This window comes from Moschus berezovskii, chromosome 20 (assembly GCF_049115385.1).
Source record: "Moschus berezovskii isolate FMDL1 chromosome 20, NW_MosBer_1.0, whole genome shotgun sequence".
Taxonomy (NCBI): domain Eukaryota; kingdom Metazoa; phylum Chordata; class Mammalia; order Artiodactyla; family Moschidae; genus Moschus; species Moschus berezovskii.
In genome coordinates, this window is record NC_142479.1 from 46,095,104 (window position 1) to 46,110,228 (window position 15,125).

At 50.6% G+C, this 15,125-nt stretch overlaps 1 protein-coding gene across 2 annotated transcripts in view; it reads right to left on the bottom strand.

The window, feature by feature from the left end:
* The window catches only part of SLC47A1 (solute carrier family 47 member 1), a 31,130-nt gene that overhangs the window by 2,987 nt on the left and 13,018 nt on the right, over window positions 1–15,125 (bottom strand). For both annotated transcript variants that reach the window (XM_088828942.1, XM_055407403.2), the window contains exons 5-14: window positions 13,938–13,980; window positions 12,318–12,362; window positions 9,345–9,442; window positions 9,042–9,139; window positions 8,822–8,935; window positions 8,672–8,739; window positions 7,732–7,840; window positions 7,563–7,638; window positions 3,537–3,606; window positions 3,177–3,309 (exon numbers count right to left, since the gene is read on the bottom strand). In XM_088828942.1, the coding sequence (XP_088685068.1) occupies window positions 3,177–3,309; window positions 3,537–3,606; window positions 7,563–7,638; window positions 7,732–7,840; window positions 8,672–8,739; window positions 8,822–8,935; window positions 9,042–9,139; window positions 9,345–9,442; window positions 12,318–12,362; window positions 13,938–13,980 (854 nt within the window). The remainder of the gene's footprint in view (window positions 1–3,176; window positions 3,310–3,536; window positions 3,607–7,562; window positions 7,639–7,731; window positions 7,841–8,671; window positions 8,740–8,821; window positions 8,936–9,041; window positions 9,140–9,344; window positions 9,443–12,317; window positions 12,363–13,937; window positions 13,981–15,125) is intronic.

Sequence of the window (15,125 nt, forward strand, 5' to 3'; positions counted from 1 at the left end):
CTGGGTTTGTGGATCTCAGAACAAATATTTGGAGGCTGTTTTTGGCCTTTACGACCATAATGCTTGGCTATTAGGAAAAGTGAATATTCCAGGACAAACTGCTTTCTAACAGCACCTCCAGACGCCCAAAACCTTGTACCATCTTCCTCAACCAAGCGGACTCTACAAACTCTGCCATTGTACTAACGCAGACGTCAGGAATTCCCTGGCAGTTCATGTGCTAAGACTTCGCGCTTTCACCCAAAAACCCTGCCCCGGACACTCACACAGGACCCAGAGGGGGACCTGAGTGACGAGGGTTCTGGCCAAGAATGAACCCACACAGCAGAGTCAGAAACTCCAAGCTGTGAGAGACTGAATATCCAAGCTGACAGTGGTCTCAGTCGTCAGATCTTGTACAAAAATAGACCTCTGACCCACAATCTAAAGCAACCTGTCTAGGAAGCCAACCCCTTACCTGTAACTGACAGCCAAGAAGCCAGTCTGCTTCACGTCAGACTCCTGAGAGGCCAGATCATTTTTTGCTGCTGCTGCTAAGCCGCCTCAGTCGTGTCCGACTCTAGGTGACCCCATAGACAGCAGCCCACTAGGCTCCCCTGTCCCTGGGATTCTCCAGGCAAGAACACTGGAGTGGGTTGCCATTTCTTTTTCCACGGGATTAGCTAAATAATTTCTGTGATAATTGACGCAGAATGTCCAAGCCTTGACCTGTAACTGACAGCCTCCCTAATTTCTGTGCCGGTTTCCCACTTAGGACCACCCAGAGGCAAACGTGCCCCCTGACCAGGCACACAGGACACCCCACTTCTGGGCCTCCCCTTTGTCTCACCGTGACTCTCTCCCCCTCCCCTGCCACCTGCCATGAAGTCTCCATCAAATTGTGCCACAGCCGGGCATAAAGCATCTTTGCTGGTCCCTGGTGGTTGGTCTGCGTTTATGTATGTAGCCGGCTAGATCTGGGTAAGGTGAAGGGGGCTGGATGGGGCTCATGCTTTAAGGCTTGGGTGGCCAGATCTGGTGCATGTTTTTCAACTCTGCTCCTTGATATCCATCACCCCATACTGCACTTTACAGGTGTGATCAGCCTGATCTTTAGAACAGTCAACCTGTCACTCCTACAGTGGACCCAGTGAAAGCAAAGCCTTCCTCTTCTGAAAATTCCCATTCCACAGAAACCACAAGCTCCTCCGACCATCTTAAACATCAGATAACCACCTACGTGTATGTGTGCATGCTAAGTCGCTTCTGACTTTGCAATCCCGTGGCCTCTAGCCCACCACGCTCCTCTGTCCATGGGATTCTCCAGGCAAGAGTACTGGAGTGGGTTGCCATGCCCTCCTCGAGGGGATCTTCCTGACCCAGGGATTGAACTCGTCTCTCTTGCATCTCCTGCATTGGCAGGCAGGTTCTTTACCACTAACACCACCTGGGAAGCCCACAACCAGCCTCCAGCTGTATTTTGAAAGCTAGGAGTTAAATTTCCAAGGATTTCACTATACTATTCAAAAGATTCCTGTTTGACTCAAGGAGGAATGCTGAAATGGGATGGTTTTCAGGATTCCCTGGGCAGGACCCGGGAAATCGGTGTTGGAAAAGCCTCAGGGACTTAGGATGGCCATTGTGATTTTCTGGCCTTGCCTGTGAGAACCTGTAGCTCCTGATGCTTCTCAGGGCTCCTGGTGTAGGTGGACAGCATGTCCTACCAGAGGGGACACGAGTTTCAACACCAGTCGGTACAGGGAGTGTCCACTGTCTTTTCACAGAGCCCTCACTTCCTCAGAGTCCCCAGCTTTTTAAAAAACATTATTATTTATTTGGCTACACTGGGTCTTAATTGCAGCATGTGGGATCTAGTTCCCCAACCAGAGATCAAACCTAGGCCCCCTGCATTGGGAGCAAGGAGTCCTATCCACTGGACCCCCAGGGAAGTTCCCCCCAACATTTTCTATTGAATCAATATATAACATTATGTTATTTCCAGTGTATAACATCATGGTTCCATATTTGTGTGTACTGTGCAATGACCACCTCCATAGATTCAGCTAACACCCGTCACCTCACATAGCTACATGATTTGTTTTGGTTATGATGAGAACTTTTAAGATCTATTCTCAGCAATTTTCAAATATACAATATGGTATTATTAACTACAGGCTTCCCAGGTGGCACAGTGGTAAAGAATCCACCAGCAAAGCAAGAGACAGAGGTTCAGTCCCTGGGTTGGGAAGATCCCCTGGAGAAGGAAATAGCAACCCACTCCAGTATTCTTGCCTGGGAAGTCCCATGGACAGAGGAGCCTGGTGGGCTGCAGTCCATGGGGTTGCAGAGAATTGGACAAGACAGAGCGATGGAGCGACTGTCACCATGCTGTACATCACACCCCCACACCCCCAGGACTTATTTTCCAACTGCAAGTTTGCACCCTACATTTTTTTTAAGGTGATTCTTACCTCTCTCTATGCTGTACACTCTGTAGGTGAGCTTTTGTTAAACGGCAGAGTGGGCCTAGTACAGCTCTTGGGATATAGATCTATACTTTAAAGTGAATTCCTATAATATTAATATTTTCCTTAGCTATGTCACTGGCAAACCCAAAAATATGAATAATGCCAGGAATTCTCTGGAGGTCCAGTGATTAGCACTTGGCACTTTCACTGCCGAGAGCCCAGGTTCAATCCCTGGTCGGGGAACTAAAATCTCACAAACTGCCAGAAAATAAGATTTTAAGTGATTTTCAAAAATATGAATAAGGCCAGAAACTCAGAATAAATAATTTTCTACACCAATGAAGTTTGCCTTGGCAACTCCATTCTTTGGACATCTCCCATATTTTTCATTAAAATATTATTGAACGAGAAAAATGTGCAACATACGAGACACATTGGTCTGAAAGCTGAGTCTCCGTGTCAGATGACGTCTCCGCCTCTGAGCTGGCCAAGAGCTGAGGGATACAGATGAGCATTGTCTCGACTGCACCCAGCGCTAGTGTGCTCAGGTTTTAATGTAATCACGTATTAACGTTTATGTACGCCCAAGTATTATTTTAGAAATCAAAGCTGGGCAGTCACCCGTTTCTCTCTTCTTTTAAAGCCGCGTCTCAAAATCTGTCTCCAAGCTCTGACAGCCACCTTCTGGTCCCATGATCCCGGCTCTTCCTGCTCTAGGGGGAGGCTTACCCAGCAGTCCAAGCCCAGCAGCAAACATGAGAGAGATCCCGATGGGAAGACCAAGCACATAGTACCCGACGGCGTTGATGATGGCGCCCGCCTTCTGGTTCCCAGTGCCTCGCAGGATGCCTCCACAGGTGCACTGCAGGTAAATGCCAGTCATTGTGTGAACACGGCTCATGCTGCCCCACGACGCCCACCCTGGCACCCCCCACCTTGTGGGACTCTGCCTCAAGTCCAGGACCTCGTGAAGTGGATGTGAGAGGAATATCCCACCTCCCCGGCCGCTCTTCTCCATTAAAATCTACCATCGTCAGCAGAAACTCATGGATCCTAAAGGCGGCTGAGGAGGTACCACACAGTACTCACAGCCAGCCCTTCGAAGAGATGCGAAACCGCGTAAATCGGGACCACCTGGGCCACCAGCGAGATGATCTCTCTGTTAGGAGAACAAAGCAGAGCGTGACTGGGAGGCAGACGTGGCAGAGAGGAGGGCAGCGTGGTTCCTGGTGACCATGATTGTGACCGCCAGGCACGGCTCCGTGTCCGTGTGTAGCTAACAGGCTCAGGTGTCCCGCCAACATCCTTTTCAGGGACAGTCCTACCTTGTTTTGGTCTGCAGTGGAAACCACTGTATGCAGTATCTCAAGACTTTTAGAAAACATATAGTCCCTGTGGTCAACATAAACAGTTCAGCCAAATGATTTCACTAAAGAATGCATGCATGTATACATGTAGCTGATTCACTTAGCTGTACACCTGAAATTTAACACAACACTATAAATCAACTCAGTTCAGTTCAGTAGCTCAGTTGTGTCCGACTCTTCGTGACCCCATGAATCACAGCACGCCAGGCCTCCCTGTCCATCACCAACTCCTGGAGTTCACTCAAACTCATGTCCATCGAGTCGGTGATGCCATCCAGCCATCTCATTCTCTGCCGTCCCCTTCTCCTCCTGCCCCAAATCCCTCCCAGCATCAGAGTCTTTTCCAGTGAGTCAACTCATCGCATGAGGTGGCCAAAGTATTGGAGTTTCAGCTTTAGCATCAGTCCTTCCAATGAATACCCAGGATTGATCTCCTTTAGAATGGACTGGTTGGATCTCCTTGCTAGACTCCAATAAAATTAAAATGAAAGTCAATCAAATGATTCTGTACTCCTCTCTTGCACCCCCCAAAATAAAATGGGGGTTATAGAGCCATCCTTCTTTTTACACAGTTCCACACATGTCCCCTCCAAGTGTCAGAGTGACACACAACAGGATAAGTGTCAGGCTCCCTCCAGGGAATCAGGCTGGCAAGTTCTAAAGGCCACAGACAGAGTTTACAGAGCCAGCCCTGACCCTCACCTCTACAGCTAGAGACTGAATGACACTGCCAGGGGCCAGAACAGCCAAGTATTCCCAGTTCCCTCAAGTGGTTAACAAACATACAATGTTGTCTGGCAGTAAATGTTGGTTGAATGAATAAATAATTAAGAAATCCAGCACGGAACAGGATGGTCACCCCTCCCTGCCAAACAAGGACAGAAGTACCGTTCTTTTATTCAAATGTTATTTTGCTTTTTGAATAGGTAACATATGCCAGTGGTTAGAAGAAATTAAGCAACATGAAAAGCATATGGAGGAAAATCATATTTCCATTCCTTGCCCAGTCCTCCCGTGACCTGCCCCCAAACCAAGGAACAGTTTTGGGCACTGTATTTGTCCAGTGCTCATGAAAATAAAAGCAAGCACAAATATATATTCTTCTTTCCCCTTCTGGACTTGATGTATGATTTCATGTTCTGACATTCTCTCCATGGTGTTCTGTACCTTGATTTTTCTGCCTCGTATATTACACTTACTTTTTAAAAATCTTATATATTTATTTTTGGCCGTGCTGGGTCTTCGTTGCTGTGTGGGCTTTTCTTTAGTTGTGGTGAGCAGGGGCTACCCTTCCTTACGGTGGGGGGGCTTCTCATTGCAGTGGCTTCTCCTATTGCAGAGCACGGGCTCTAGGTCTCGTGGGCTTGGTAGTCGCAGCTCCCGGGCTCCAGAGCACAGGCTCAGTAGTTGTGGCACACAGGCTTACTTGCTCCCTGGCAAGCGGGATCTTCCCGGACCAGGGATCAAACTTGTGTCTCTTGAAGTGGCAGACGGACTTTCCACCACTGAACCACTATATTCATATTCCATCAGGATATATTATTTTTAATATGCTGCTGAGTCCTATCCACTCATATTTTATTTTGGATTTTAAAATCGATATTAATTAGGAGGATTGGCCCATGGACTGCTTTCTTTTTTTATGCGAAAACTTCGTCAGCTTTCAGTACCGACATACTTGCTTCCTAAACAGCATGAGGAAGTTTTCCTTTTTCTGAAACAGTTAAGGCAGCATTGGGATTATCTACATCTTAAAGATTTCATAGAACTCTCCTTTGGAACCCTCCAGAGCTGGTGCTTTTATTTTCATTTTTTAAATTTTTGGCCATACTGCAAAGCATGTGGGATCTAGTTCCCCAACCAGGGACTGAACCCAGGACCCCTTCAGTGGAAGCACAGTCTTAACCACTGGACCACCAGGGAAGTCCCTGGAGTTGGTGCTTTTTTAATATATATGTATATATTTTATTTATTTCGCTGCACTGGGTCTTAGTTGTGGCATTCAGGATCTCTTAGTCACAGCATGTGGGATCTAGTTCCCTGACCAGGGATAGAACCCAGGCCCCCTGCATTGGGAGCTTGGAGTCTTAGTCACTGGACCACCAGGGAAGTCCCCTGGTACTTTAAAAATAACTATTTCTTGTTTCATCTAAACAAACTGATTTATTTAGACCTCCTATGTTTTCTAGAATAAATTTTTAATTAAAATTTTTTTGTAATTTGTATTGAAGCACAGTTGATTTACAATGTATTAGTTTCAGGTATTAGCACAGGGATTCAGTTATACAGATACATATGTATATACTTTTCAGATTATTTTCCCTTATAGGTTATTACAAAATATTGAGCATAATTCTGTGCTATACAGTAGGTCCTTGTTGGCAGCATAAGTTTTGAGAAATTGTTTCCCCAGATTTTAAATGTACTTGCAAAAGTTGTGCAAACTACTCTCTTCCGCTTTAAGAAAACTATGGTTTTTCAGTAATTTCCCCATTTCTGACTGCATAGAGGGGGCACACTGCCTTTTTGACCTTTGTTTGGGTCAGACATCTGTGTCATCATCAGAATGTGTCATTAGTTCTGCCAGTATCAGCTGAGCTTGGCCATATCACAAATAATTTGATTTTGTGAGTTTTCTGTCTCCTAATTCCATCAAAAATCCCATTGGTGGGCCTCTTGTTTTTCCCGCTATTCCCTGCTCTATTTGATTTTCCAAAAGTGCACAGATTCAGAATCAAACTTCCTACCAGGTCCCACTAAAACCATCCTGCAAGACAGACTTCTGATCAAGTGAAGAAGTTGAGCATGATCTCTGACTACATCTGACTCACTCTGATGTGAGGGATATTCAGACATTTCACAGCAAAATGGCAGAGGCTGAAAGGTGACAACCTACTACCAGAAGTCAAAAGACAGACTCCTGAAGCATAGAGTCTGAGGGTCAGTTCTGTCCACACCACCTGCTTTGTGAATCCATCAGGGACAAGTCAACTCTGCATTTTGTAACTGCTGACAAAAGAATCCCAGGTTACGGACTTCCCTGGTGGTCCAGTGGTTAAGACTCTGCACTCCCAATGCAGGGGGTGTGGGTTCGATCCCAGGTTGGGGAACTAAGACCCCACATGCCACATGGTTCAACAAAAATAAATAAATGAAAAGAAGCCCAAGGAAGGGGTAACAGCACAATATAGCTACCAAGTCAGCATGCACTGTGGCCTCGTGGACAAAAGCTATCAAACCAACCTAACGGGATCTGCAGAGCACGGGGGACTATGGTGGAGGAATTCTTCAGTGATTGATTGATAATGTGATGTGTGGAGACAGCTCAGGGGTGAGAGTTCCACTTCAATTCAGATGGACAAACACATTACAGGACTACTGCCAGCCAGGCACTCGGGCAGCTTCTGGACCACCAAGATGACTCGTGTGGTTGAGAAGGAAGAAGGAAGTACTTCAGTGAAGATGGAGGCAATGGTACCCAAAAGGAGTAACATCTTTAAAAGATGTGCGTACTCCACTAGCAGAAACGTACACCACCACCCATGCCTACTAAGTCAGCTTCTAGATTATAAATTAGTTCCTACATCCTATCCGTTTCTTGCCAGGTAACAACTGCGTGTCTGATCTTGGAGGTGACTCAGGCTCCCCCGCCCCCAAGATGCAACCAACCAGGAGGCCCAGTGTGAAAGCAGCTCCCACCGACCATCTCTGCCACAGATTCACATCCCAGGAAAACCTCCACACTCACCGGTCCTTGGTGAAAACGTAACCCACGACATCCTTGCAGCCTAACAGCAGGACACAAAAGATGACAGCAAAGAGCCCTGGAGGTCGGATGGCAGGAGGAGCACACGGTGAGAAAGGGGGTCTGCAGGGAAGGGCGTGGGGTCCATGGGTGCATCCTTGAGTCTAGGCACCTGTGATCAGCAGGGCAACGGCGGAGGACGTCTTGGCCTGCTCGATGTCCCCGGCCCCCAGTGCATTCCCCACCCGGACACTGGCAGCCACACTGAAGCCTGTGGGGACCTGAAATGAGGAGAGGACCCGACAGTGATGCTGAGAATCAGTCCTACACACATGCACACCTGTGTGTACCTTGGTCCTTCCCACACCATGGGCCCTTCTGTTCCCACCTCCCAGGTGAATTTCTAAGGTGACAGCTGGGGAGGACAAAGCCCTTCAGAATGTCCAGCTGATGCTTTCAGTAAAAGAGAGTCAAAGGGAAGCCTTTGACGACCAGGGTTCTCCTCCAGAACATCAGCACCCTCTTCCTTCTTCTGGCTGAACAACATCCCACTGTGCATGGAGCCCATGCATGGGGTCCACTCAGCCATCCCCAGGCACGTGCCTAGGCACGTGGGACACTGCCATCTCTTGGCAATCGTGAACAGCACTGCTAGGAACTTCAGTACAAACAGCTGTTTTCATTCCTTTGTGGTCTAACCTACAAGTGTCACCAAGTTTGCAGAGGCAACAGAGGCAGGTGGGAGTGGAACTCAGCCCTTCCTGCCTGCAGCACCGTCACCTTTATCTCCCACCTGTCCCCACTGCATCTGTGTCATGAAATAGGAAAACAGTCAGCATGTTTGACAAGCGCGCCATCAAACCGAGTCCTTTGGCTTGGGACTGTGTTAGGAGTCAGAGGACCGGAGCGACCCAGTCCTCTGGACCGTCTCCCCAAGGCCCTCCAGCTCACAGGGAATACCCCCTGCCATACCGAAAAGGACCCTCCCAGGCTCCAGGATGAAATGTGCCCTTCAGGAATCATTTCACAACCTGTATGCGCTGAACGCCTGTGCTCAGCACTCTTTGGAGGGAAGCACACAGCCCTGCCCCAGAACAGGCTCGAATGCTCACCATGTACACAATGACGGCCAGCTCATACGCGATGGACTGGGCTCCCAACTCCACCATGCCGAGGACGCCTGCGGGAGAGGGATGGGTGACCGGGTGCTTCTCATGGGCCCTGGCCGTCCCCCAGTCTCCACCGGCTGGCCCCAGGCTGACCGCTCAGGAAGCTCCCGATCTCATAGGCCCACCACTCGATGCACAGCATCAGCATGCTGGGGATGGCCAGGCGGAAGAAGGGGCCCCAGTCTTGCAGGCACTCCCAGGACCAGCCTGTGGGCAGGACACAGATGAGGTCAGTTACGATACAAATGGCCACCGGGCAGGGGTTCGAGCCAAGACAGGAGTCGTGTCCAGGCAGGAGAAAGGTGGCCTTTACCTCCCCAGGTGTCCTGGTGCAGCCTCTTGGCGAGGATGTACAGGAAGAGGAGGAGAGCCAGGGTGAACTGGGAGACTGTGTTTGCCAGCGCCGAGCCCCTGGGCAGAAGAGAACACACTGAGGGGTGCCCCCTCCCCGCCCTGCTGGGGACACAGCAGCCCCGGGTCACCTCCTCCCAGAGCAGCATCCCCCCGCGGGGTCCAGAGCGGCCCAAGGAGGAGGGTCAGCGTGGACACCCCACTCCACCCTGGAAATCCACAGGAAGCTGTCCCGCTCCCTGACCCAGGATTCCCCGGGACTCACATAACCCCAAGATGCATCTGATGGAGAAACAGGTAGTTGGCGAGGGCGTTGACCAGGTTGGCAGCCACGCCAGTCACCATCTGGGGCAGGATGATTCCCTGAAACAAGAGGCTGCGCTGGAGACCCATGGGGACCACTGACTGCCACCCAAACAGGCACCCTCATGGCCAGCAGGGCGGCCATCACAGGTGTCCCTGCACTGCTGCTCCTGTCCACCGGGCACTCCCTCCTCTGGGTTGGCGGGAAGGGCATCTTTCTGGCCACAGACACACGGCAGGAGAGAAGGAAGCGGCAGAGAGGGAGGATGAGAGATGGCTCGTGCACAGGAGCAGCGTGAACACATCACCTTCCTGGGACACCTGGACCAAGGCTGAAGGTTGGGAACTGACCTAAGAGGATGCTATGACCCTGAGGTGGGGGACAGACCCGAGCAGGTCCATGCCTCCACATCTCTGACCAACTGAAGGCGTGAGAGTGAAGTGGCATGGGATCAGAGCTGACAGCTTTTCTCGCAGCGTCAGGACAGAAAACAGACGCAGAGAAAGTCGGCTGTGACAAAGGCAGGAAGCACCGTTTCCCCTGACTGGAAGGGGCTACCCACCACAAAGGGTCACCTCACCGTACAACATCACCTTTCAGATGAGCAGAGAGAGAAGATGTGGTGTGTATTTACAATGGACGATGACTCAGCCATGGAAAAGAATGACATTTTGCCATTTGCAGCAACATGGGTGGACGTGGAAGGCATTATGCTCAGTGAACTAAGTCAGAGAAAGACAAATACTGTATGCTTTCACTTATGTATGGAATTTAAAAAATAAAACAGACTAGTGAACGTAACAAAACAGAAACAGACTCACAATCAGAGACCAAACCAGTGGTAACCCGTGGGAAGAGGGAAAGGGGAGGGGCAACATAGAAGGAGGGAATTAGGAGGTAGGACCCTATTAATATGTGTGAGTTAAATAATCTACAAGGACGTACTGCACGACACAGGGAATGTAGCCAGTATTTTATAATAACGACACATGGGAATTAAAAATTATGAATCACTATATTGTATGTCTGTAACTTACAGAATATCGTACATCAACTATACCCGAATTTTTAAAAAGCGCTACCTCCTTGTAAAGCGTCATGCCCAAAATCACAGGCTGTTTGAAATTCTGCTCTTTGAAACCACAGTATAAATCAAACATCTTGGGACTCCCCTGGTGGTCTAGTGGTTAAGTGTCCGCCTGCCAATGCAGGACACACAGGTTCAATCCCTGGTCTTGGAACATCCCACGTGCTGCAGGTTAACTGAGCCCGGGCACCACAGCTGCTGAGCCTGGGCGCTAGGGCCCCCTCTCCACAACTAGAGGAAGCCCTCGAGCAGCAGTGAAGATCCAGGGCAGCCGTCATTCATTCATTAATTTTAAAAAGCAGTCTGGATTTCCCATGGGGGGCACAGCATCTCTGGACACAGCAATCGGGGAGGGAGGGCTCAGTCACTCTGCAGGGCAGGTGGGTGCTGGCCACTTGGTTGCGGCTCCTCTGCTCCACCCTCCCTCCACACCATCCTTCAGATCTTCCACCCCCCTCCACCCCAGCTCTGGGTCCTGAGACCCGCACTCCCCTGGCTGCTCTGCATCCTGCGAGTTCATGGCCGCGGGCTCAAAGGCCAGACCAGGACCTTGCCAAGCACTCTGTTCACCAGGAGCCCTGGTCTGTTTCAGCAGGAGAGGCAGGTGACCCAATGTGCATTTCAGGTAGAGGCTGTGGGACCACCTGGCAGAGGGGGCCTGGGTGGGATCCCACCGAGGGAAAATAGAGGAGAAACAGCAGAGGCACCAAGGAGGGCCTGAGGCTGAGGCGGCCCCGGCCCGTTGCACAGCCCCCACCCACTGCGTCCCCCACGAGCCTGCCCCTCACCTTTCCACATCCTCCATCCTTTAGTGACCCCGGTAACCTGTCCTTCACGTGTCCCATAGGCGGTGGCTCCATCTTTTCCTTCTCTCCTGCATCTAGTCAGCCTGGGCAACCCCCTTCCATGTCCAGGCTCCCACTGCACCCCCTAGTCTGGGTTGCACCCCCCTCTCCTTCCCACCTCGGGAAACCCACGTGTCCTCCACCACTTGAGTCACCTTCCTGACCCCTCGGCTCAGGACTCCTTCTTCGAGGTCGTCTCTCCTGCCTCAGGGCCTTCAGGGAGGGGTCCTTACACCCACTCCTCACTCAGCCATTCAGGAGCCCCACGTTTGTTGGGGGACTGACAGAGCAAAAGCCCTCAAACGGGGTAACCAACTATGAGGGGACAGTCCAGAGTCCAGGGCACAGGTTGGTTTCTGCCTCTTTACAGGCATTTCAAGTATACAATTCTGATACTAATAAGAATGTGAAACGTTGTTGTTCCATGACCAGGATAACAGCTTAACTTTAAGGATGTTAAATAGGTAGAAAGCTTCCTTCTCCACCATCCTGCCCCCGTCACACAAGCCCGGGAGAGCCTGCCCTCATGGGCTGGTGCCCTACCACCACCTGGTACCCTATTTATCTGGTCCTTCTGGAAGGAAGTTGACGGTCCCACACATGACTCCACACCTGCAGAGCCGGGCTCTGGCCACTGCTGCTAGTCACCCACTAAGACTCCTGATGACATGAGGCACCTTCCATGGTGGGGAAGGGGGTGCTTTCACATCCCCAGATGGCCGGAGCTGAAAGGTCGCCCCCCACCCCTCCGGAGCCAGGCGACGCTGCAGGGCCAAGAAGCCTCCCTGCCGGCCCGCCAATAACAATATTTCCAAATGGGAACCGGATCCGACTTTTCCAGTGCCAATAACAACCTGTCCTTTCCTTGACTCCTCAGCCCTGCATGCACCCCTCAGGGAAATGCCCCACAGGGGCTCCAGACAGGCGAGCCTCTCCACCCAGTCTCCCTGACTCCTGAAAGGAGAGATGCGCTCACCCCACAGGACAGGAGAGTCGAGTTACCTGGTTAAGCAGGTACTTCACTTGTAACGTGTAGAGGAAGGTCGCCTGCAAGACAACAGCGGACAGAGGTCAGCACCCTGGCCGGCTTCACAGTGGAGAGCTGGGACCTCAGCCTGCCTGCCCTCCGCTCCCACAGGAGGCCCAGGCAGGGGCCCTCTAGGGAGGCTCAGGAGCAGGGCAGGAACCCCAAGTCCAGACATCTCTTTTATGGGCGAACATGATCTAAGCACCTCCAGGGGGGCTGGGAGAGCGGTTTCCTTGGGTGCTTGGTTGGGACTCTCCTGGGGGCGCTGGGCTGTGCAGGAGGCCTCTGCAAACTCTGGGTGGTTGGCCCCTTCTATAGATTAGGCTGCAGTCCTATTTGGTGGAATAAATTCAAGAATATTCAGTTCAGGGACTTCCCTGTTAGTTCAGTGGTTAAGACTTCACCTTCCAACGTACGGGGTGCCAGCTTGGTCCCTGGTCAGAGTGCTACAATCCCACATGTCTCAGGGCCAAAAAAAAAACAAACCCCAAAACATAAAACAGAAGCAATATTGTAACAAATTCAATAAAGATGTTAAATAAATGGTCCACATCCAAAAAAAATCTTAGAAAAGAATATTCAATTTAAAAGGAAAAATAAAGACCACAAGGCCAATTATGAGGGCAAATGACTGCTTCTGAGGTCTGAATTACATCCCCTCCTAGTTCACATGCTGAAACCCTCATGCCCAATGTGACCATATTCAATAAAGTTTTTAAAAGTGAAAATGTTAGTCGTTTCAGACTCTTTGAGACCGCATGGACTGTAGCCTGCCAGGCTCCTCTGTCCATGGAATTCTCCAGGCAAGAATACTGAAGTGGGTTACCATTTCCTTCTCCAGGGGATCGTCCCAACCCAGGGATCGAACCTGGGTTTGATCCTCCAATCTGCATTGAAGGCAGATTCTTTACCATCTGAGCCACCAGGGAAGCCAAAGTGAATTAAGTTTAAATGAGGCCACTGCGGGGGGGGCTGATCCAGCAGGAGTGGTGCCCTTCTGGGCAGACAAGCGAGACTGGGGGTGGGCTTCCATGCCAAGGAGAGAGGCCTCAGAGGAAACCAGCCCTGACACCTTGACCTTGGACCTGCCAGCCCCCAAGACTGTGAGAAATGGGTTCCTGTTGTCTAAGCCTGTGATATTTTGTTACAGCAGCTCAGCAGACTAATCCAGCCATGTGTTTAACTGACTGAAATAGCTGTGCTTATTTACCAACCAGGTAGGGCTCCCCTGAACACTAACACACACATGGGTTCTGTGCCTCGGACTTAGCAAGCAAGAGCCTCAAAGTTCCTGGCGAGGCCCCCGGGGGTCCATGGTGGCAAGGATTCACCGTCTACAGAAGTCTGAGCTCCTCCCCCGAGGTGAGCAGAGGCCCCTTCTGCTACAGGAGCAGGGACCCCGACCTCTGCAGCCCTCTTGACCCTGGTGTTTGTGTCTTTCCCAAGCGTGATGAAAACTACGCTTCCTTGAAGGAGCCAACTCCTCATGTGGGCATCATCACAGGGCTGAACCAGATCCCTGAGCTCAAGGCATCTCCGCTGCCTTTTTACCCATGAACCTCAAGGAGGGACCCCCTTACCCTGTGGACACTTACAGGAAGAGCTGGAATGAAGATCATGACGTAGGTCTGGGTAAGCCTGTACAAGGAAGAGGGAAAAAGTGACAAAGAGCCCTGTTTCCAGGGGAAGGTAGGCAGGACACAGCAACACTGCCTTCAATGCTTGGCTCTTCCGAAATGTACAGGCTGAAGCTGCTGGAGCACTGTCAGAATCTACACAGAGCGTGTCATCCTATGACCCGAGTGACCGTTCTTGGTTCTCCCTTGTCTCTCCAGACCCAGGACAGGGGGTTCAAACTGGGCACCCTGGCCAGGTAATTCTTGCCATGGAGACAGTCCTGTGCATCCCAAGATGTTTTGGAGCATCTGGTTTCTACCAGCAGTGACACCCCCACACCAGTTCTGACATCCAGAAACGTCTCCTAACATTCCAAATGTGCCCTGGGTTCAGAGTCACTGGTTGAGCAGAAAGTCATAAAAGGTCTTTATCAACTAAACCAGTGGCTCTCAAACCTGGCGTCACATTTTAGAATCATCCAGGGGAGATTTGAAAGACATGGACACCCGGGCTGCACCCCAGTCCAATTAAACCAGAATGCTAGGGACTTCCCTGGTGATCCAGTGGCTAAGATTCTGTGCTCCCAATGCAGGGGGCTCAGGTTCGATCCCTGGTCAGGGAACTAGATCCTGCAACTAAAGATCCCACAGGTGGCAACCAAGATTGAAGATCTTGTATGCAGCGAAATAAATATTTTAACAAACAAATGAACAAAATGCTGGGGGAGGGCACCAGGTTGGGGGGGGGCGTTGTTTTTTTTTTCTGCCACACCATGCAGCTTTCAGGATCTTAGTTCCCCAACCAGGAATTGAACCTAGGCCCTTGGCAGTGAAAGCACAGAGTCCTAACTGCTGCACCACCAGGGAATTCCCCAGTGGTGGGCTTTAAAAGCATTCAGGTGATTTTAATATTGACCAGGGCCAAGAATCACAAAACCAGGAACCAACACCATGAACCACCATTTTACGTGGAAGGTGTTTGCAGATCATATTTCACCCAAAACTATTTACCTGAAAGTAGGTAGGTTATCCCATGGGCCAGGTATGGAGAATCAGCTGAGGACAGCTTAACCCAATCCTGGTGCATGGCCTGTCCCTGGCCTTGGGAACCCCCAGAGCCTGAACCTGGCTGGCACCATCTTTCTGCCGATTGGACCCATCCTGCCA